This window comes from Eubalaena glacialis, chromosome 11, assembly GCF_028564815.1.
Source record: "Eubalaena glacialis isolate mEubGla1 chromosome 11, mEubGla1.1.hap2.+ XY, whole genome shotgun sequence".
In the NCBI taxonomy this organism is placed as follows: domain Eukaryota; kingdom Metazoa; phylum Chordata; class Mammalia; order Artiodactyla; family Balaenidae; genus Eubalaena; species Eubalaena glacialis.
In genome coordinates this window covers 114,919,620-114,942,971 of record NC_083726.1, presented here as the reverse complement: position 1 = coordinate 114,942,971, position 23,352 = coordinate 114,919,620, and the positions used below count along the sequence as shown (strand labels likewise).

General features: G+C 42.8%; 1 protein-coding gene across 15 annotated transcripts in view; it reads left to right on the top strand.

Moving 5' to 3' along the window:
- Positions 1-23,352, top strand: part of RAD52 (RAD52 homolog, DNA repair protein) — a 76,110-nt gene that overhangs the window by 39,422 nt on the left and 13,336 nt on the right. For 4 of the 15 annotated variants that reach the window (XM_061206041.1, XM_061206033.1, XM_061206031.1 and 1 more), the window contains 7 exons: positions 16,536-16,660; positions 17,029-17,127; positions 18,218-18,319; positions 18,707-18,800; positions 18,983-19,110; positions 20,658-20,776; positions 21,636-21,711. In XM_061206041.1, the coding sequence (XP_061062024.1) occupies positions 17,047-17,127; positions 18,218-18,319; positions 18,707-18,800; positions 18,983-19,110; positions 20,658-20,776; positions 21,636-21,711 (600 nt within the window). In that variant the 5' untranslated portion in view covers positions 16,536-16,660; positions 17,029-17,046. The other 11 variants (XM_061206038.1, XM_061206039.1, XM_061206029.1 and 8 more) reach the window with 10 other exon arrangements.

Genomic DNA, 23,352 nt, shown 5'->3' with positions numbered 1-23,352 from the left:
ATGTAATAATTATATAAAAATAAATATTTCAATTTTCTAATTTAAAACGGAAATGGTTGAAATTATATACTTATTTTATTTTATTTTTTTAAATTTTTATTTATTTATTTAAATTTAAATTATCTATTTCTAAATGACAAGATCGTGTAACTCTAATAAGAAATTTTCTCATAACTTTTTCTGAGAGCAGTGCCGCTTAAGCAGTGCTAGAAACCTTGAATTTTACCTTCTTTATTTTTTTTTTAATTTTCTTGATTTAATTTTATTTATTTTTTTATACAGCAGGTTCTTATTAGTCATCCATTTTATACACATCAGTGTAGACATGTTAATCCCAATCGCCCAATTCATCACACCACCACCGCCACCCCCCCGCCGCTTTCCCCCCTTTGGTGTCCATACGTTTTTTCTCTACTTCTGTGTCTCAATTTCTGCTCTGCAAACTGGTTCATCTGTACCATTTTCTAGGTTCCACATATATGCGTTAATATACGATATTTGTTTTTCTCTTTCTGACTTACTTCACTCTGTATTACAGTCTCTAGATGCATCCACGTCTCTACAAAGGACCAAATTTTGTTCCTTTTTATGGCTGAGTAATATTCCATTGTATATATGTACCACATCTTCTTTATCCATTCGTCTGTTGATGGGCATTTAGGTTGCTTCCATGACCTGGCTACTGTAAATAGTGCTGCAATGAACATTGGGGTGCATGTGTCTTTTTGAATTATGGTTTTCTCTGGGTATATGCCCAGTTGTGGGATTGCTGGGTCATATGGTAGTTCTATTTTTAGTTTTTTAAGGAACCTCCATACTGTTCTCCATTGTGGCTGTATCAATTTACATTCCCACTAACAGTGCAAGAGGGTTCCCTTTTCTCCACACCCTCTCCAGCATTTGTTGTTTGTAGATTTTCTGATGATGCCCATTCTAACTGCTGTGAGGTGATACCTCATTGTAGTTTTGATTTGCATTTCTCTAATAATTAGTGACATTGAGCAGCTTTTCATGTGCTTCTTGGCCATCTGTATGTCTTCTTTGGAGAAATGTCTATTTAGATCTTCTGCCCATTTTTGGATTGGGTTGTTTGTTTTTTTAATATTGAGCTGCATGAGCTGTTTATATATTTTGGAGATTAATCCTTTGTCCGTTGATTCGTTTGCAAATATTTTCTCCCATTCTGAGGGTTGTCTTTTTGTCTTGTTTATGGTTTCCTTTGCTGTGCAAAAGCTTTTAAGTTTCATTAGGTCCTATTTGTTTATTTTTGTTTTTATTTCCATTACTCTACAAGGTGGATCAAAAAAGATCTTGCTGTGATTTATGTCAAAGAGTGTTCTTCCTATGTTTTCCTCTAAGAGTTTTATAGTGTCCGGTCTTACATTTAGGTCTCTAATCCATTTTGAGTTTATTTTTGTGTATGGTGTTAGGGAGTGTTCTAATTTCATTCTTTTACATGTAGCTGTCCAGTTTTCCTGGCACTACTTATTGAAGAGACTGTCTTTTCTCCATTGTATATCCTTGCCTCCTTTGTCATAGATTAGTTGACCATAGGTGCATGGGTTTATCTCTGGGCTTTCTATTCTGTTCCACTGATCAATATTTCTGTTTTTGTGCCATTACCATATTGTCTTGATTACTGTAGCTTTGTAGTATAGTCTGAAGTCAGGGAGTCTGATTCCTCCAGCTCCATTATTTTCCCTCCAGGCTGCTTTGGCTATTCGGGGTCTTTTGTGTCTCCACACAAATTTTAAGACTTTTTGTTCTAGTTCTGTAAAAAATGCCATTGGTAATTTGATAGGGAGTGCATTGAATCTGTAGACTGCTTTGGGTCGTATAGTCATTTTCACAATATTGATTCTTCCAATCCAAGAACATGGTATATCTCTCCATCTGTTGGTATCATCTTTGATTTCTTTCATCAGTATCTTATAGTTTTCTGCATACAGGTCTTTTGTCTCCCTAGGTAGGTTTATTCCTGGGTATTTTATTCTTTTTGTTGCAATGGTAAATGGGAGTGTTTCCTTAATTTCTCTTTCAGATTTTTCATCATTAGTGTGTAGGAATGCAAGAGATTTCTGTGCATTAATTTTGTATCCTGCAACTTAACCAGATTCATTGATTAGCTCTAGTAGTTTTCTGGTGGCATCTTTAGGATTCTCTATGTATATTATCATGTCATCTGCAAACAGTGACAGTTTTACTTCTTCTTTTCCAATTTGTATTCCTTTTATTTCTTTTTTCTTCTCTGATTGCCGTGGCTAGGACTTCCAAAACTATGTTGAATAATAGTGGTGAGAGTGGACATCCTTGTCTTGTTCCTGATATTAGAGGAAATGCTTTCAGTTTTTCACCATTGAGAATGATGTTTGCTGTGGGTTTGTCATATATGGCCTTTATTATGTTGAGGTAGGTTCCCTCTATGCCCACTTTCTGGAGAGTTTTTATCATAAATCGGTGTTGAATTTTGTCAAAAGCTTTTCCTGCATCTATTGAGATGATCATATGGTTTTTATTCTTCAATTTGTTAAAATGGTGTATCACGTTGATTGATTTGCGTATATTGAAGAATCTCTGCATCTCTGGGATAAATCCCACTTGATCATGGTGTATGATCCTTTTACTGTATTGTTGGATTCTGTTTGCCAGTATTTTGTTGAGGATTTTTGCATCTATATTTATATACTTATTTTTAATATGTATGCTTTTTGGTTTTATTAAAGTTAAACCTTTTTTCCTATTTATTATCTTTCTCCTTTTGTGAAATATCCACTGACTTCATTTGTCTATATTTCCTGAGTTGTTAGAACTTTTTATATATGAATTCTCTTCACCATACATGTCAATAATAGTTCCCCCTTTTTTCTTGTTTATTTTCTACTTCCAGAAGCTAAAGAAGTTGAATGTAGGTAGCTACATTTATCCATCTTTTACTTCATGATTACTTTATCAGCTTTTATAGTTAGAAAGCTTTTTTCTCCGTTCTGAGGTCGGATATTCATCTGCATATTTTTTTTACTTTGTTTTATGTGTATCTGCGTGTATTTAACATTTCAGCCTTGAATTCAGCTGTAATTTATTTTAGTGCATATTTTGATAAGGAATCTAACCCCAAACAGTAACTAAGTGTCCCAGCACCATTTGGAAGCCAACATTCCTTTCTTTACCAAATGCACTGGGGGTGGGGGGGGGGGGCGGGGGGTGTTCCCGGGAGGAGTGAGCAGTCAGCCCAGCAGGAAGTGACTTGCCCAGGGCTTTGCTGCTCACATCGGGGTCCGCGCGGCTAGAAGGGCGCCGGGGCAACAGCTGGAAAACGCAGGGACTGATTTTGTCGGAGTTTTCCGCAATCAGCTCGGAGTCGCGATGACAACTTTTTAATCTTGCTTTGCTCGGTGCCGTAAGACGTCCCGAACGCAGGTCGCCACGCAGCGTCTCCCTCGACGCGAGCGCCTGGGAGTCCTGCAGACCCGGGGGCAGGGGTGGGGGGTGTGCGGGGAGGTGGGCGTGTGGGGCGGGGACGGGCCGGCGTGTGCGGGGCGGTGGGCGTGTGCTGGGCGGGAGCGGGCGCGCCCTGGGCTGGCGGGCTCCTCGGCCTGCGATCCAGGCCGCGCTCTGACGACCGGCCTTAGCAGGATGCAGGGGAACGGTCCTCTCCCGCAGCAGCCTAGGGGCACTGAGCGGCGCCGAGCGGTCCTGCCGCCCCTCGTCGGGCTCGGGCTGCCGGGCTGGGAGCGCTGAGGGCGGCGCCACGAGGCCGGACGAGCTCGCTGGCCGCCAGGGGCAGCAGAGATCCCGGCGGCGCAGGGCCCGCGGGAGCCAAGCGGAGGGAGCGGCGGCACGGAGGTCAGGTTCGCGCTGTTAGCTTGCTTTTGCGGCTCTCGGCAGACGGCTCTGCTCCCTCTCCGACTTGATTTGCGGCTCCTCTTCCTGTGCCCGGCAGTGGCCCGCACGTTTTCGGTCGGACCTTCTTCCGAGGGCCCTTCCGCGCGTTCAGGCAGTTATGGCCTGGGGTAGAGCGGCCCGGACCTTTTCCCCAGCGTCCTCTGCGCGGTCGTGCCGGAGCGCCCTTTTCCGCGTTCAGCCCACCCCAGCCAGCCGCGCTCTCCCGCCCGGCATTTCTTCCCAGCGTCCTCTGCGCGGCCGTGCCCGAGCGCCCTTGCTTGCGTTCAGTAGGGACGGAGCTCCGTGCGCGCTGCGTGGTCGAGGCGCGTGAGTGGGGTCTCCGACGGGTGGGGAGCTCGTCTTGAGAGTCCCGGTTCAGTGGTCCCAGGCCCAGTGGCGTGTGCTGAACCGCGAGGGCGCTGCGGCCCGAGGGTGCCGGGACTGGGCCGCGGGGTAATTGGCGCCCGCGGGCGGGGACGGAGGGTGTCCGCGGCTGGGCCGCCGGGCGGGAGAGGCTGCGGCGGGGAAGGAGTTAACCGTTTAGGAGGAATTTGACAGGTCAGCGCGTCTTCAGCCTTTCTAGACCTTTCTTTAAAAATTGAGAGAGAATTCACATACGACTAAATTCATCTTTCTAAAGAGACCAGTTGAGTGGTTTTTAGTATAGTCAGGTGATTGGGCCGCCATCACCGCTGTCCAATTGCAGAGCGTTTCATCGCCCGGGAAGGAAATCCCGAGCTCATAGCAGACGCTTCTCCTGTCCCGCTGCCCAGCCGCACCGGGCCGCTTTCTGTCTCTGAGTTTACGGGGCCAGGATAGTTCACCTCAGTGCAGTCAGACGGCGTTTGTCCTCTCGTGGGCGGCTCCTTGCGCGCGGCAGAGGTCTTCGGGGTTCGTCCGCGCTGTAGCAGTGGTCGGCACTCGCTCCTTTTTACGGCCGAATGATAATTGTTCAGCGGAGGGAGAGACCATGTTGTGTTTCTCCGTCAGTCGATGGGCATTTGGGTTTTTGCACCTTTTGGCTTCCGAGACCTTTTGAGGTCTTTTCCTCCACGGAACTCACAGTCGGAGGCACAGTCAACTTAAAACTCTTCTCCCAACATTGAACTCTGGGATCGGATCAGGTAGTGTTCCAGTGGCGTCGGGTCAGCTGTCTTGCAGGAAAGTTTGCCAGGGTTTCTGTCCTCGGCTCAGCACTTGCTCGGCCGTCGGCTGCGGTGGTCACAGGCAGAGAAGCGTCGGTGTGCAGGTGTCATCAGCGATGCCGCCAAGACCTGTTGGCGTGTGATAGGAACCGGGTGGACTCGGAGATGAGCGCCATGAAGAAGGTGGCTGAGAGCTGTGGGAGAAGTCTGACCTCCGAGCACGCCCAGCTCATCTGCGTTATTTGCGGATGCACGGCCCGGCTAAAACTCCTCCAAGTAGATAGCCGCCAAGTAGATAGCAGGGCCGACGCGCCCGTCCCCAGCTCAGGTCCACCAAGGCGTCCCCCTGCCTTGTTGTCTCCGCTCACACTGTAAACCTGCGTCCTTGTTGTGGCATGTTTAGTGCCACAGTTTTATGCTTTTCGTTAGTGATTCCACTTTCTTTAACGCATTTTAAAAAATTGAATGAGAGATTCTTTAAATTCTATAGTTCTTTACAACTTTCAGAAGTACCACTGCCCCGCTTTTGCCCCTCCCTTCTTCCCTCTCCCCACTGGTAACCACTGGTTTGTTCTCTATATTTGTAAGTCTGCTTCTTTTTTTGTTTTGTTCACTAGTTTGTTGTGTTTTATAGATTCCACATATAAGTGATATCATACAGTATTTGTCTTTGTCTCTCTGACTTATTTCACTTAGCACAATGCCCTCCAAGTCCATCCATGTTGCTGTGATTTCACGGTTTAGAATGTTCTCCAAGCTTAGTGCTGAAGTGCTGTCTGGTGTTCCTCAGAGCAGGGTGGCTGTGATGTGCCCTACAGAGACACAGCAAGCTTCTCTTAGATGAGCTTTGTTCGGGCCTGAGTTATGTGCTGTTGGCTGTGAGTTCAGTAGTTATGCATCAACAATACATACTAAATAGGGTGCCTTTAATAGAAACAGGCAAAGCAAGCTTTTGTATTGACTGGTCGATGAAAATGTAGTGACTGGAGGCTCGCAGGAACCTAGGCCTGTATTTCTGCTAGGAGCAGTGGCTCGGTATTGGATTATTGAGTGTTCATGGTAACTGTAGAACATGAGTATCATGAATAGTGAGAATGGACTATGTAACCAATTTAATTATTCAAGGGCAGAAAGCCTAGTGGGGATATTGATTCAACTTCTGTGACTTTTAACATTTTTCCACTCAAGGTATTCATTTTTAATAACGTTCTGGCAGTTTTGAAGCGGAGGGGAGCTAAAATAAAGCTAAAATGCTCTTTATTCTGCAAGCTGGGTAGGGACTCTGTTCAGTCCTGGAGATTCGGTAGTCAGTACACGGCCCCGCTGTTCTCCAGCGGCAGAGTGTGGGTTATGCTGTGCTGTGATAAATGTCTAAATGCTATGGGAACATAGGGTTAATTCTGTTGAGAGTGTAGTGAGGTGTGTAAGGCTTCAAGGAAGAGATGACAATTTGAGATCTGTTTCCTTTTTACTTAAATAATTCTTCTTTTTCTACTCTGTTGCTAAATTTTGAAAAGTATTACGAACATGAGAGTAGCATGTACATACATGAAAATAAAGAATTTTGATACCCAGTCCTGTTCGTCTTGATCTGCACAGTCAGAACTTCACTGGTCACTGAGCTTGGTCACTTCTGCCTGTGACGCAAATCCAGAGTCCACCCTTTCTCTCCGTGGCTGTTACCTTGGTTGAGCCTCTGTCGTTTCCTCTCTGGACTGTTGTAACATAGACTTCAGCTGCTCTCTCCAGCAGTTACTCACTGCTGACACAGACCTTTAATTCTCAGCCTAAAATTTCCATTGCTCTCCCATGTTTACAAACTAAAGTTTTAAGCTTTTAAAGGTGGCTTATTTAACCCTTCATGATAATGCCCTGCCCTGTCTTTAATAAAGATGAGGTCAGACAAAAGAGGAAACTATCCTTATGTAGCATGCCTTCTTTCCTCTTCACTCCTTCCTTCCTTTCTCCCTCCCTCCGCATATAATTAGAAACGCTTTTAGGTGATAAGGAAATAGATAAGAATAAAAACATTTTTGCCAGTCTTTTTAATATCTTGAATTCATCAGTTTCGTGCTTACAGCCACTATCCTAGCTCAGGCTCTTACCCCTCACCCCCCAAAAGTCTTTTTTTTTTTTTTTTTTTTTTTTTTTTGGTCATATGTTTTTATTTCTTTGGGAAAATACCTATCAGAAGAATTCTTGGGTCATATGGCAAATGCATGTTTAATTTCTGAAGAAATGGTCAGATTTGTTTCCAAAATTATAAAACCATAAAGCTTCTAGAAGAAAATATGGAAGAATATCGTCATGATCTGGAGGTGTGCAAAGGTTTCTTAGACAAGACTCAGAAAGCAATAACCACTGGGGGAAAAAAAAAGATAAATTGGATTACATCAAAATTGAAAACTTCTCATTTAAGATAACTCTAAGAAAATGAATAGGCAAGCTCTGACACCTGTTTGACAAGGAACTGATATCCAAGGTATATAAAGAACCATTAGGGTTCAAGGCCTGGGACTAATCCTCTGTGGCCTGCTGCTCTAAACTCTGGAATGCTGGCTTCATCTTCAAGTCATTCTTTTTTCATGAAGGGTACCATGTGTTTATAGCTGAGTAGTTTTATCAGCCTGTTTCCTGCCAACAGTGTATGAGCATTCTGGTTGCTTCACATCCTTGCCAACTTTTGGTGGTGTCAGTTTTTATTTTTAGCCATTCTAGTGGGTGTAGAGTGGTATGTCATTATGGTTGGTTTTAATTTTAGTCCTTGATTACTAATGATGTTGAGCACTTTTTCCTGTGTTTATTGACATTTTTATATCTTCCTTTGTGAAGTGCCTGCTCAAATCTTTTGCCCATTTAAAATTGGGTTAATTGTCTTTTTATTATTGAGTTGTAGGAGTTCTTTATATGTCCTTTTTATATCCTGGATATCAGTCTTTGTGGTTGCCTATTCATTTTCTTAGAGCTGTTTTTGATAAGCAAATTTTACATTTTGATGTAGTCATATTTGTCATTTTTTCTTTTATAATTATTGCTTTCTGAGTCCTAAATAAGAAATCTTGGCTACCTCCAGGTTGTGAAGGTATACTTATGTATTTTCTTGTAGAAATTTTATAGTTTTAGCTTTTATGTTTAGGCCTATGATCCATCTCTAGTTTTTGTGAATGGTGTGAAAATTATTTTGTGAAGAATATTAAATGTTCTTCCCATACAGATATCCAGTTGTTTCAGCATCATTTGTTGAAAATGCCGTTGTACTGCATTGGTACCTTTGTTGAAATTCAGATGACTGTATACATGGCAGTTGATTTCTGGACTCTTCTGTTCCATTGATCAGTCCTTATGTCAGTACCACCCTGTTTTAATTATAGTAGGTCTTTTTTTTTAAATAAATAAATACATTTATTCATTTGTTTATTTATTTTTGGCTGCGTTGGGTCTTCGTTGCTGCGTGCGGGCTTTCTCTAGTTGCGGCTAGTGGGGGCTACTCTTTGTTGTGGTGCACGGGCTTCTCATTGCAGTGGCTTTTCTTGTTGTAGAGTGTGGGCTCTAGGTGCGCGGGCTTCAGTAGTTGTGGTTCGCGGGCTCTAGAGCACAGCCTCGGTAGTTATGGCGCACGGGCTTAGTTGCTCCATGGCATGTAGGATCTTCCCGGACCAGGGCTCGAACCCGTGTCCCCTGCATTGGCAGGTGGATTCTTAACCACTGCGCCACCAGGGAAGCCCTATAGTAAGTCTTGAAGTCGTGCAGTGTAGGTCAACAACTTTGTTGTTTTTCAAGTTTGATTTGGTTAGTTTAGATCCTTTGCATTTTCCACATAAATGTTAGAATCATCATCTTACCAGTTTCTAAAAAATGTCTCGTAGGATTATGATTGCAATGGCATTGAATCTTTAGATCAATTTGGGAAGAATTAACATATTAACAGTATTGAGTCTTCAAATGTATGAACGTGGTGCATCTCCTGTTTAATTTAGGTCTTTAATTTCTTCTGGTACTGTTTTGTAGTTTGAAGAGGTCTTATGCATTGTTCATTAAAATTACTCCTAAGTATGTTTTTTTAAATCACAGTGGAGCCATCATTCACATTGTTACTCTGTATACACTGTGCCATTTTTTTCTGACTGCTTTTAAGGCTTTCTCTTTATTTTTGATTTTTAACATTTTACCTGTGGTGTGTCTAGGTGTGATTTCCTTTGTGTTTATCCTGCTTTGAGATTTGCAGATCTTCCTAAATCTATAAACTTGTGCCTTTCACCCAATTTGGGAAAATTTGAGCCATTATTTTAAAAAAATTGTTATCCCCGTTCTCTTTAACCTTTTCGTTTGGGACTTTGATTATATGTGTTAGCCATTTTGATGTTTTCTCCCAGGACCCTGAGGCTCCTTTGTTATTTTCAATCTTTTTTTTTTCTTCTTCTTCAGATTGTTTAATTTCTTTTGAACTATCTTAAGTTCACTATTGAACTATCTTAAGTTCTTTTTTATATCTAATTTTGCATTTTGTGAACAGGATTGACAGATTGGGGTGATTTACAAGATTCCTACTTTGAGTATTTCCTGTTCTTTTTTTTTAGTAATTTTATTATTTATTTATTTATTTTTTGGCTGCGTTGGGTTTTCGTTGCTGGGCCCCGGCTTTCTCTCTAGTGGTGGCAAGCAGGGGCTAGTCTTCGTTGCGGTGCGCGGGCTTCTCATTGCGGTGGCTTCTCTTGTTGTGGAGCACGGGCTCTAGGCGCTTGGGCTTCAGTGGTTACAGCACGCGGGCTCAGTAGTTGTGTCTCATGGGCTCTAAAGCACAGGCTCAGTAGTTGCGGCGCATGGGCTTAGTTGCTCCGCGGCATGTGAGATCTTCCCGGACCAGAGCTCGAACCCGTGTCCCCAGCATTGGCAGGCGGATTCTTAACCACTGAGCCACCAGGGAAGTCCCCTTATTCTTTTGTAAGTGTAGTGAGTATGTTTCTTTATTAGAAGGCATTTGGGGGGAGATGGTTATATATCGTTTGACTTTTAAATGTTCTCTTGTCTTATAGGATCCTAAATTTCCCCCTTTTTGCCCTTCACAGGACAGTCTCAGAGGGCGTCCGTCATTCCTTTTTCCTTCTTCTCAGAAACCCCGCCTTGCCAATTCTGCCTCACCGAGTTCTACATACACTTGTCTCTTTCTCCATAGGCTGCACTCATCTCCCAGAATGTTTCGTCGGTATCTTCATACTTAGTGTGGGTCTTCTTTTTCCGGGAGTGATTTTAGTTCTATCTTGGGCCTTCCATCGTCCTCTTCTCCCTTCTATGCATTTCTCTTCCCATCTGGGTCCCACCTTGCTCTCCTCAAAAAGTCGAGATGAGAGTTCGAGAACTATCTCCACCAGAAATTGATATGTATGTTTTTTTACTTCCAGGCAATTTGAAACTTCCATTTTCAGTCTTCTGATTATGTTAGGAGATACAGGATATTTGTGGTTTTATTTGTTCCTTTTGTTGGTGCATATAGTTTTTGGCAGATGTATTGGGATATTTGGATTTATGTAGCTGCCATAACTTTGGCTATCAGGAAGTCTTTCCTAACATTTTTTTTTTCTTTCCTAACATTTTATTTTGAAAAATTTGAAGCCTCTAGGAAAGCTATACAATGAATGCCTGCATATCTATCCTTCACCTAGATTCACAGGTTTGTTACTTTATCTCTTTCTCTCCCTGTATTTACAAATCCACACATTTTATTAGTTGAATGATTTGAGAGTAAGTTGCAGAAAACATGACAGTTTATTCTAATACTTCATCATGTATCTCCTAGTAACAAGTTCATTCTCCTATATGACTATGATAGAGTTATCACACTCAGTATCTGTAACAGTGATACAGAACCATTGTCCAATATGCAGTTCATCATCAGATTTCCCCCATTGCCTTAGTCATGTCCTTTACAGATTTTTTTTTTTTTTTCTGATCTAAAATCCTATAAAGGGTCACACAGTGTGTTGTCCTGTCTCTTTAGTCTCCTTTAATGTAGAAGAGTTCACTCTCCTTTTTGTTTTGCTTTGTTTTGTTTTTTGAGGCACTGATATTTTTGAAGAGTTCAGGCCTGGTAGATTTCAACTTGTCTGATTATTTCCTCATGATTAGAGTCATGATTAGATTGGTAGAGATGTTGGTGATATTATTATGTTTGACTGCTTGGTTAAGGTGGCTGCCAGATTTCTCCATTGTAAGGGTGTCTTTTGCCCCCCCTCCATTTTTTCTCCAAGTGCAAGTAGTTTATTTGGGGACTGACCTCAGGACATACTGGGAGAACAGAGAGGCAGTGAGAAGGGACAGAAAAGGCAGTCAACAAAGGGTGCAACCCAAGCTGATTCCACCGGGAACCTGGAGCCAACGCAGAACTCACGGCTTAGCTTATCCCACAGAAGGGGTGAGAAATCTAGGGTCTTTAAACAGCAGCTCCTGTCAGTCACTGTTTGAGGCCTGCTCCCAGGCATCCGTTCTCTGGTACTTGCGGCTTACCCTGAACAGGTGTAGAATGGGCCCGATGCCAAAGCAAGCCCGCAGGTAAAGAGATGCAGGTGTTGGCGTGTGGAAGTTAGGCTGGGCGTGCGCTGTTGCGGTGAGAGCTGATGGGATAGTCAGCACAGCACCCCTAGTGTCTGCTAGGCCTGGGGACCCCGGGACCTAGAGCTTGAGGCAAAAGCTTATGTGCTATTATTTTTTAGGAAGTGTAATTCCAGGAAGCAGAAGTGAAGGAAAAGGGGATTGAGGAGAGATGGAAGATTAAGTCAGTTCAAGCATGCATTTCCAAGCTGGCCACCCCTTGGTAACAAGGACAGCTGATTGCTTGGTTTCCTTAAGCTGTCTCCCAGGAGGAGGTATAAAGTGCCACACCCCAGGACAGCCACCTAAATGAGGGGAGGAGAGGAGTTACTCCTCAGCGCCTTTGTCTCCCTGGTAGAAGGTTTGCCCCGTGGTACATCAACTCCCCCAGATGTGCAGATTGTGCACGTGTGGGCATCAGGTGGGTTCTACGGGTTCTCACACCTCAAATGCAGGAGGGAGGCCAAGGGTGGGAGGTAAGAGGCATCCCTGTGAGCAGGAAGTAGGGGCTGTAGGGTTGTGCCCGTGTGCTGCTGGTCGGGACCCTCGCGTATGTGGTCCTCCTAATGGCAGCCAGGGTGGAGACAGTGGTCTGAGGCCTCAGAGGCAGGCAGGGCCAAGACTTGAGGTCCCGTGTAAGATATGCCTGATACATTGGGAATCTACTTTGGTTTAACAGATACGCATGTATATACACATAAAACACACATACACAAGCACAGTCATATGTGAAGAAGATAACAGCTATCTGTTGCTGGTGGGGATCCAGCCACATTTTACTTCTTCCCATATTTTTGATATGTTTAAAGCTTTCTACAATAAAGACATTTTAATTTTATAACAGGAAAATGGTTCGTGGACAGTTTTAGAAAGGGAGACGGAGCAGTAAACGTTTTTTCCAAAGTTAAAACTGGCAAAAAGAATAATTCCAGGGCTTCCCTGGTGGCGCAGTGGTTAAGAATCCACCTGCCAATGCAGGGGACATGGGTTTGAGCCCTGGTCCAGGAAGATCCCACATGCCACAGAGCAACTAAGCCCATGCGCCAGAACTACTGAGCCTGCGCTCTAGAGCCCGTGAGTCACAACTACTGAAGCCTGTGTGCCTAGAGCCCGTGCTCCACAACAAGAGAAGCCACCACAATGAGAAGCCTGCGCACCACAACGAAGAGTAGCCCCCGCTCGCTGCAGCTAGAGAAAGCCCGCGCGCAGCAACAAAGACCCAACGTGGCCAAAAATTAATTAATTAATTAATTAAAAAAAAAATTTCCATGTTTTAGTCTATGGGCAGAGACTAGTTGTCCTTTTTTCAATATATTGAATCTTATAAGATTGTTTAGAAAAGTAGAAACAAATTGCTTTTTAAATATGAGAAGTGTAACTGTTGCCTTACAAAATTAGTTTCTAGAATTAAAAAATATACTTTGTCTATATATCCTGCATTATGTATTTGTTTCATTCACTGGTATATCCGTTCACTTAATATTCAAACACTTCCCTTCCTGACCACCTACTATGAGCAAGGTACTATGCTAGGCCCTGGGGCTGCCACAGAGAGGAAGAATCCCCCACCTTCTAGCGGCTTCTACTGGAGTGGGGAGAAATGGATGTGGTAGAGACAGTACTCACCAAATATTTAAATGCCTTCTTACATTTCCCAGCCTCTGGGGCCATGTGACTAGTTCTGTCTAGGGAACTGTGACCGGAGTGATGCATGTCACAACTAAGGCAGCTATGACTGCTCAGCTCTGCCTACTCCTGCAGCGATGACCTCAGGGGTCACGTATGCCAGACAGCACAGCTATAAGATGGACAGGGCCGCCAGACTGTATTAAATCTTTCATGAGTGAGATAGAAATCTTTTCTGTGTTAAGCTATTCCCCTCCTTTTTTTAAAATTGTGGTAAAATGTACATAATGTAAAATTTATCATTTTAACCATTTTTAAGCATGCAATTCAGTGGCATTAGTACATTTGCAGTGTATACCCTTGTTTTTAACAGATAACCAGATAGGCTCTCATTTGAAACTTTGTGAATATCCTGTTCACCTACAACTTTTTAGTATCCCACTCCGTGACCTATGGGCCAAATCTGCCACCTCTTTTTGTAATAAAGTTTTTGTTTGTTTCTTAGTTTTTATTTTATTTATTTATTTTTGGCCATGCCGTGTGGCACGCAGGATCTTAGTTCCCTGACCAGGGATTGAACCCATGCCCCCTGTAGTGGAAGCACCGAGTCTTAACCACTGGACCGTCAGGGAAGTCCCTAAATTTTTATTTTATATTGGAGTATAGTTGATGAACAATGTTGTGTTAGTTTCAGGTGTACAGCAAAGTGATTCAGTTATACATATACATGTATTTATTCTTTTTCTATTTCTTTTCCCATTTAGGTTATTACTGAATATTGGGCGGTGTTCCCTGTGCTATACATTAGGTCCTTGTTGGTTATCCATTTTAAATATAGCAGTGTGTATATGTCAGTCCCAAACTCCCAATCTATCCCTCCCCGCCAGCCTTCCTCCCTGGTAACCATAAGTTTGTTTTCTAAGTCTGTGAGTCTGTTTCTGTTTTGTAAATAAGTTCATTTGTGTAATAAAGTTTTATTGGGACACAACCACGCCCATTCATTTATGTATTGTCTATGGCTACTTTCACGCTAAAATGCCAAAGTGAAGTAGTGACAGAGACCATATAACCTGCAACACCTAACATATTTACTCTTTGGCCCTTTATGGAAAAAGTTTGCTGACCCCTGCTTTATGGAACAGGTATTTAAGTTTTTATTTTTATTAAAATAATACATGCACATAATTTGAAAAGGAAATAGCACTAAAAGTTTTATTTTTTTTATTTTTTTAAAATTTTATTTATTTATTTATTTATTTATTTATTTATTTATTTATTTATTTATTTATTTATTTCTGGCTGTGTTGGGTCTTCGTTTCTGTGCAAGGGCTTTCTCTAGTTGCGGCAAGCGGGGGCCACTCTTCATCGCGGTGCGCGGGCCTCTCACTATCGTGGCCTCTCTTCTTGCGGAGCACAGGCTCCAGACGCGCAGGCTCAGCAATTGTGGCTCACGGGCCTAGTCGCTCCGCGGCATGTGGGATCTTCCCAGACCAGGGCTCGAACCTGTGTCCCCTGCATTGGCAGGCAGATTCTCAACCACTGCGCCACCAGGGAAGCCCAAAAGTTTTATTTTTAAAAAGGCAAGCCCTGCTGCACTGTTCTTCACACCAGCACCACTCCTCAGAGATGTTTCGTTCTTTTACTTGTCTTTTCTGGCATTTATAGTTCTAAGTAATATCCTCATTCCACTATTTCTTTTTTTTTTTTTTTTTTTAATTTATTTATTTATGGCTGTGTTGGGTCTTCGTTTCTGTGCGAGGGCTTTCTCTAGTTGCGGCAAGCGGGGGCCACTCTTCATCGTGGTGCACGGGCCTCTCACTACCGCGGCCTCTCTTGTTGCGGAGCACAGGCTCCAGATGCGCAGGCTCAGTAGTTGTGGCTCACGGGCCTAGTCGCTCCGCGGCATGTGGGATCTTCCCAGACCAGGGCTCGAACCCGTGTCCCCTGCATTGGCAGGCAGATTCTCAACCACTGTGCCACCGGGGAAGCCCTCCACTATTTCTTGATTTAACAGTTTTAGACACTAACTATTGACTGACCTAGTATAGGCCACTATCCTACTTTTTAGTGCAAGATTATAAATAAATTTACCATTTCTTAGCTGAAAGGTAATGTTTTATGATCATTTAGTTTTCTGCATTTTCATCATAATGTATGTAAGAAAATTAACAAGAACTTAGCAATAACTAACATTTATTTAGTATTTCATATGTGCCAGGCACTCTTCTGATGTAGTTTTTTTTTTAAGTTGAAGTATAGTTGATTTACAATGTTGTGTTAATTACTGCTGTACAGCAAGGTGATTCAGTTTTATATATACACACACACACACACACACACACATTCTTTTTTTTATATTCTTTTCCATTATGGTTTATCATAGGATATTGAATGTAGTTCTCTGCTGTACAGTAGGCCCTTGTTGTTGATCCGTTCTCTATATAAAAGCCGACATCTGCTCACCCCAACCTCCCACTCCATCCCTCCCCCAAGCCCCTCCCCCAAGCCCCTCCCCCTTGGCAACCACCAGTCTGTTCTCTATGTCTGTGATTATGTTTCTGTTTCGTAGATAGGTTCATTTGTGTCATATTTTAGATTCTACAGATAAGTGATATCATATGGTATTTATCTTTCTCTTTCTGACTTAATTTCATTTAGTATGATAATCTCTAGTTGCATTAACGCAGTTTTTATGCAGTTTCTCATTTAATCTTTACAGAACCCCTAGGAAATGTAGGTACTATTGTTATCTCCATTTTCTAGATGATGAAACGTCATTTAGAGAGATTATGTGATTTTTCTCTTGGTCAAGACCTCGTGCGTGATGGAGCCAGAAATCACCATTTGGAATGTCAGCTCTTAAACACCGTCTTGGAACACTGCATGGGGAGTCATACTGGTTGACGTTCATAGATTTGTGGTCCTACTGTGAGCGAACAATCTGAAGATTTATAGCATGCAGATGTGCTGAGGCCCAACTTTGTTGGATCTGAGGCGGGTGGGGCACTCAGGTAGCGGGTCAGCCAGCTGCAGCTGCTTTTTCTGAGGGTAATTCTCTTTTCTAATAGACTGCACCTTTGCGTGGTCTCAGTCTAATGCAGTGGCTCTCAAACTGGAGCTTGTGTCAGAATCATGGGGTGGGCTTGGTCCAGCACTCATTCATGGGCCTCGCCTCTGGTTTTGGATTCAGTGGGTCTGGGGTGGGGCCTGAGAATGTGCATTTGTAACAAGGTCCCAGGCGGTAAAGAAACTGCAGGGACTACTAGTGGTTTAATGCTGTGCCCTTTCTGAACACAGGGTCTTCTGTGCCATCTGGCTCTTCCATTGCGTCATGTCCGTTACACTCCTCCCACCTGCTGGCGTGTTGGCTCCGACAGCAGTTCAGCTACCGTGGCCTGTGTTTCCTCTTCAACCCCACAGAGGTCAGGGTCACGATGCCCATATAGTAGGTGGTCATAAGCTGGTTGTTTGCTCTCCCCTAGCATGCTTTTGTAATTTTGACTTTTTCAATTACGAACATTGTAATTATGACATACAATACATTCTTATTGTAAAAATCACCTTTAATAGCACCACCACGCTAGCAAAATTTTAGCAGAAAGGTAGAAGCAGACCCTAAAGGATTTTCAGTGGCTTGTTAGGTGATAGCTAAGCACTGAGGAACTTGGCCCTTGAGGGTCAGTGTTTAAAGTATGCAAGGAAAGTTACTTCATCTGATTTTTAGTAGAGGCTCTTGCCTTTTACCACTAGCATTCTTTGAGATCATTTTTTTAATCTTCTTTTTATTTAGAGGTCAACCTGAATCAACATGTCTGGGACTGAAGAAGCAATTCTTAGCGGCCGTGACAGCCATCCTGCTGGTGGCAACTCTGTATTATGCTTTGGTCAGGTACGTGTGTTTTTTTCATACCTGGAAGGAATGAGGTTAAGTGAAAAAGGTATGGGGAAGCCATTGGTAGAGCACCATCATATACATGTAAGCTGTTTTATTGTTTTTTTTTCATTTAAGTGCATCATTTGGGAGTCTTTGACAAGCTCTGAGGGCATTTTGGAACTTTAGCAGCACTGGGGGTTACATTTAGATTTAAATTTTATTTTTTGGATAGATTACATTTTCATATGCTGTAGCATTCAAAATGAAACAGACTGTATGTAAAAGTCTCACTATTTCCTATCACTCTTGTCCACATGTCACCCAGATCTCTTTTTTGGAGGCATCCAAAGTTTCTGGGGTTGTACTCTTTGTGGAGATATTCTGTGCATATAAGGGAGATTCTTGCTTTGTCCCCCCAGATTCTATCTTTGTCTTACCAGAAGTCTATTTGTGTGTATTTATTCCATTTAAATAGGGCAAGGGGAAAAGTACTGAGGGGATGAAAATCTAAACAAGTAGGAGTGCATTTCTCTATGTGTAGGATGGGAAATTGTTGAACTAGAGAAGAGGACAAATGGAAGCAAGGCTTCCTGTCATATTTTCTCCTCTCCTACTCCCTTGCCTATATAAATGTCATATAGACTCTGAGGAGAGAAGTTTCAGTTTCCCAGTTCTGGCTCGAGAAAGTTTTGTAGGGATGGTAACATATTAGTAACATCTAAGGCAGTGGTTCTCAAAATGTGGTCCAGTGACCCCTGGGGGTCCACAAGACCTTTCAGAGTCTGTGAAATCAAAATTATTTTCATAATAATACTAAAATACTCTGTGCCTTTTTCACTCTCATTCTTTCATGAGTGAGGTGGAGTTTTCCAGAGACCGTATAACATGTGCTGATATCATTGCTCTGATGGTTATTGGAATGTGTGCCTGCAGAGTTTCTCATTTTTAATTCCTAGTATTGATAGATATAACCCACATAAACAAAAGCTCATAGGATCCTCAGTACTTGTGGAGAGTGTAAAGGGGTCTGGAGACCAAAAAGTTGGAGACTTGCTGATAAGGAATGGTGGAAATGTCAGTTTAATTTTCCCTTTCTGGATTACAGTACCAATACACAGCAGAAGAGTACCAGGCCATCCAGAATGCTCTGAGGCAGAGGCTGGGCCCAGAATACATAAGTAGCCGCATGGCTGGAGGAGGCCAGAAGGTAAGAGAGTTTACATGCCTGAAAAGTGGGCACCCACAATGCCGACTATTTCCATGAACTTGCCAACTCCTTCTCTGGTCCTCATGGATTCAGAAGGTCTCTCATTCACTGTTAGTGGACGTTTATTTGTGTCTTTGGGTGGGGATGGGTTCCAGCCTTCACTGTCATCTGCAGTGGCCCAAGCATGGCCTGGCCCAAGACACTAGTTCTAACTGGCTCCTCTGGAAGATCTTTGAATTAAGTTCACTGAGAAATTCTCTGGAATGTTTAAGGGTGGTTTTGCCAAAAAAGCTGGTAAGGAATAAATTAAGTAAATTTTGATCCACATTTAAGTATGGCAAGGAATTTTAACAAGCTTTTTTTTCCTTCTTTAAATTTTTTTTCCAGGTGTGTTACATCGAGGGTCACAGGGTAATTAATCTGGCCAATGAGATGTTTGGCTACAATGGCTGGGCACACTCTATCACACAACAGAACGTGGGTGAGTATGCTTCCTGGCAGTGGCTGCTTCTTCGTTTCTCTTCCTCAGCATCGGCTGACTTCTGGCAGGAGTGTTTTGTGGGCAGGGACCTAGGGAAGGTGTGCTCCGTCGCCAGCAGGAGGAATACAGGTGAGGCACAGGGACCAGTATCCTCTTCACCTGGGTCTCTTTCCCACTCCTAGATTTTGTTGACCTTAACAATGGCAAGTTCTCCGTGGGCGTCTGTGCGTTTGTGAGAGTCCAGCTGAAGGTGAGGGTGATGGAGGGGACGTGCTGCCTGCAGGCACGGGGCAGGTGGGAGAGTGAGCAGGTACGGAGGCCTCTGGGCCCAGAGAGGGGGTGGGGTTGTTCAGACATCCTCCCTCATGTGCCCCTAAGAGAATTTTGAGGAACTCTGTTCTCTTGCACGTTTTTAAGCTGACTCAGTTTTCACCATATATATAAACAGTTGTAAGGGTGTATTTTTTGGCATGTTGTAGAATTTTACATTCTAAAATAAATCTGTTACATCTTTTTAACATGTACCAATGTATTCTAAATACCATAGAGGATTAAATGCTGTCATCCATTTAAAAAAATACATGCGCAAGCTATTTTTCTTTTTCTTTCTTTCTTTCATTTTAAATATTTATTTATTTATTTGGTTGCACTGGGTCTTAGTTGTGGCGTGCAGGGTCTTTAGCTGCAGCATGCAGGATCTAGTTCCCCAACCAGGGATCGAACCCGGGCCCCCTGCATTGGGAGCACGGAGCCTTAACCACTGGACCACCAGGGAAGTCCCTTTTTTTCTTTTTTTTGAGCAAGTTATTCTTCGGTCATCAGATATCTTAATGTTGTTTCTTCTTGAACACGTATTTCCATTCCATTTCCCCTCTGGCTTTTATCCTAATATAAGATATATGATTGAAAATCTTTTATTAATAATAACCTTATTATACTTCTGTGTGTGTGTGTGTGTGTGTATGTATGTAAAAGTTTTAGGGGATAAATTTCCAGTGACCTTAAGGCTCTAACTATTGAGAAATTTCTTCTGGATTGAGTTACTATTGATATTACAGGTGCTATTAGTACACAATTTAGTCAGTTGTGTTTATGTTGAAGAGACAACATAACTACATCAAAATATTTATATTTAATAAAATTTTATGGAAAATGCATTTATTGGTAAGATGGATGAGCTGGTTTTTCCTATTCAGTTAGTTTGTACATCCATAGTTAATATTACTTATTCCTAGACTAAACATTTAGCATTAATTCTGTTCTGACTTACTTTTATAAATACTACCAAAAACCTTATTCACATAAACAAACTGAGAATGGAACGAGTTTCGTTATAGTGTCATTCATTTCTTTCACTACTTGTGAGTTATAGATCAGAAATCACAATGCTATCATCAAACATTATACTCAGCTCTCTGTCAGATAACAGCTTGATCAGGCCCACCTTTACTTTTGGTAGAAGCCGAGAAACAGGTACCACCTGACTTGTGAGAGGATTTGCTATCCAATCGTTAGAATCTGTTAAATATAATATTTCAAATTTTTGGTTTGGTGCCCCAGAGGTTTTCATAGTGTGGGTAATGTGTCTTAGTAAGATGTGGGGCGGGTCAGGTGTGTGCCTGGTTATGTGACAAGGAAGGAGAATTGTCTTGCACTTGGAGCACAGGCACATCTCTAGGCAGATCCGGTCCAGGTAGTAGCCCTGGAAATGGACTCTGGCAACTCCGCCTGTGTTCCAGGCCCTGGGCTCTGTCCAACCAGTCTGAACACTGATGCTTGAGTTAGAGGAGAGCTCTGCAGCTAGGGACGGGGCTGCAGCTCCTCACGTTGGACCCTGAACTCCTTTTCTGCCCCCAGGATGGTTCGTATCATGAGGACGTGGGCTATGGTGTTAGCGAGGGCCTCAAGTCCAAAGCCTTGTCTTTGGAGAAGGCGAGGAAGGAGGCAGTGACCGACGGGCTGAAGCGAGCACTGAGGTAGGCAGATCCTGTTCTTCTCAGTTCTGGGTAATAACACCCACGTGGTTCAAAAGTCGAAATAACATAAGTCTTCCTCCCACCCTTGGCCCTGTGCGGCCTGTTTTCCTGTTCTCTTCTGTCTTTCTGCAGTGCTTCTTTATGCTGAGGGCCCACTTTTGGGGGAATAAGTGGTAGAATCCTGTATTCTCTGTTCTGTACTTGACCTTGCCTTTCCCCACCCCTCTCATCAGCAGTGTGTCTTGGAGACCTTTCCACACGAGCACATAGATTGTTTCCTCATTCTCTTTAATATACCTACACAGTTCTTCATTATGTATATGTAACATAGTTAACTTAGTTTCATGGAGCAGGGTTTTTAACCTTTTTTGGGGTCATAGATGCCTTTGAGAATTGAATTACCAGAAAAATACATGTAAAACATGCACTAAAAATTTGCAATACCACAACCCGTGGGGGAATCCAGATATCCCAAGTAAAGAACTTTGGTCATGGAGGCTTGTGCCCCTAAAGTGTGCGTGCTCACTATTATTGGGCAATTGGAGCAGTCCTTGGGAAACAGTCTCTGCTGTGGAATTTGTGTTCCACGTTGGGAGGTGTAGCTGGTGGGATTTTGTGAGTGCTTGCCCAGTTTTTCTGTGCTCACTGCCTGTCCTGAGGGCAGGGGTTTGTGACTGTTGTGCTCACTGCTGTATTCTCAGAACCTAATGCAGATGCGTAATGAACGTCTTTGAATGCTTATCAGCGTCCGTTTCCTCTGCTGTGTTGAGAAGCAGCTTGTACAAAGGTTGTAGCTCTGTTCTCTGATATTTACATATAACGTTCTCAACCCCGTTCCCCTTTTTTTTCTTACCCTTAGAAGTTTCGGGAATGCACTTGGGAATTGTATTCTGGACAAAGACTATCTGAGGTCACTAAACAAGCTTCCACACCAGGTATGTCAGAAGTGGGGGAATGGAATGCGTGGAGTAAAGGTGGAACTGATGATGCTCTTGTGTCATGAGTGAGTATTTGGTGATGGAGAGAGAAAAAGTGAAGACTTGGCTATTTAGAGGGTCTGGGATGTGTATTTCAGACGTCTTTGAACATAAGAGCCAGCAGGAACCAATTACCTTAATGTACCGATGAGGAAATGGGAGCCTGGAGCATTTGTGTTACTTGTCTCTTAGGTAGAGAGAACCGTGCTTGGCCGTGGTCTGTGAGACAGAAGGAGCACGGACCCCTCGCAGCACCACTGCCATTTCTTACAAACACCCAGAGCCTCACCCGTTCACCCTTCCTGCTCTTCCTTAGCTCGGGTGTCTTTAAGGTTTAGATCTCCCTTGTTTCTGTAGTTGCCTGTCATGTGATCTGCGCATTTGCCTTCGGAGAAGGGGATCTGGAGTTTAGCATGACCTGGGCCAGTCAGGCTCTGGAGCGTTCCTGTTGCCTGGTGGAGTGTGGCTTCGTCTCTGGTTCTTTGGGTCCCTGCGGTGCCGCCACCCTGGGCAGCCTTCCCTCTCTGGTACTTGAGGGGTTCTTTTTCTTGCGCTGCCCCTAATAGAGGCGTGTGTCAATTGGCAGCTGTCAAAACTCCATTTCTTTCCTTTTTCTAAATCCTTTTTACATATTATTGGACTCAGTTTGCTAATATTTTGTTAAGGATTTCTGCATCTATATTTATGAGGGATATTGTAGTTTTTTCTTTTTTTAAAACATTGTGGTAAAAAACTCATAACATGAAATTTACCATTTTAACCATTTTTAAGTGTATAGTTCAATAGTGAAACACATCTCCAGAACTTACAACATGGAAACCTCTGTACCCATAAAACAACTCCCCTTTTACCCCTTCCTTCAGCCCCTGGCAACCACCATTCTACTTTCTGTTTCTATGAATTTGACTATTTTAAATACCTCATATAAGTGCAATCTTACAGTTTATGTCTTTCTGTGACTGGCTTATGTTACTCAGGATAATGTCCTCAAGGTTCATCTATGTTTTAGCATGTGTCAGAATTTCCTTCCTTTCTAAGGCTGAGTAATATTCCATTGTATGTATATATCACATTTCCTCTGTCCCTTCATCCATCAATGGATATTTGGGTTGCTTCCATCTCTTGGCTATTGTGAATACTGCTGTAACGACCATGGATGTGCAAATACCTCCTGAGGACTCTGTTTTCAGTTATTTTGGATATATATCCAGCACTCGGGTTGCTGGATCGTATGGTGGTTTTTTAAAAAATTTTTTGAGGAACTTCCATACTGTTTTCTATGATGGCTGCACTATTTTGCAACTCAGCCAACAGTGCACAAGGGTTCTGATTTCTCCACATCCTTGCCAACATGGTTATTTTCTGTTTTTTTGATAGTAGCCATCCTAATGGGTGTGATTTGAATTTCTCTGATGATTAGTGATGTTGAACATCTTTTCATGTGCTTATTGCCCATTTGTGTATCATCTTTGGAGAAATGTCTACTCAGGTTCTTTGCCCATTTTTTAATTGGGCTATTTGATTTATCTGTTGTCAAGTTGTAGGAGTTCTTTATATATTCTGGCTATTAACTCCTTATCAGAGATATGATTGCAAAGT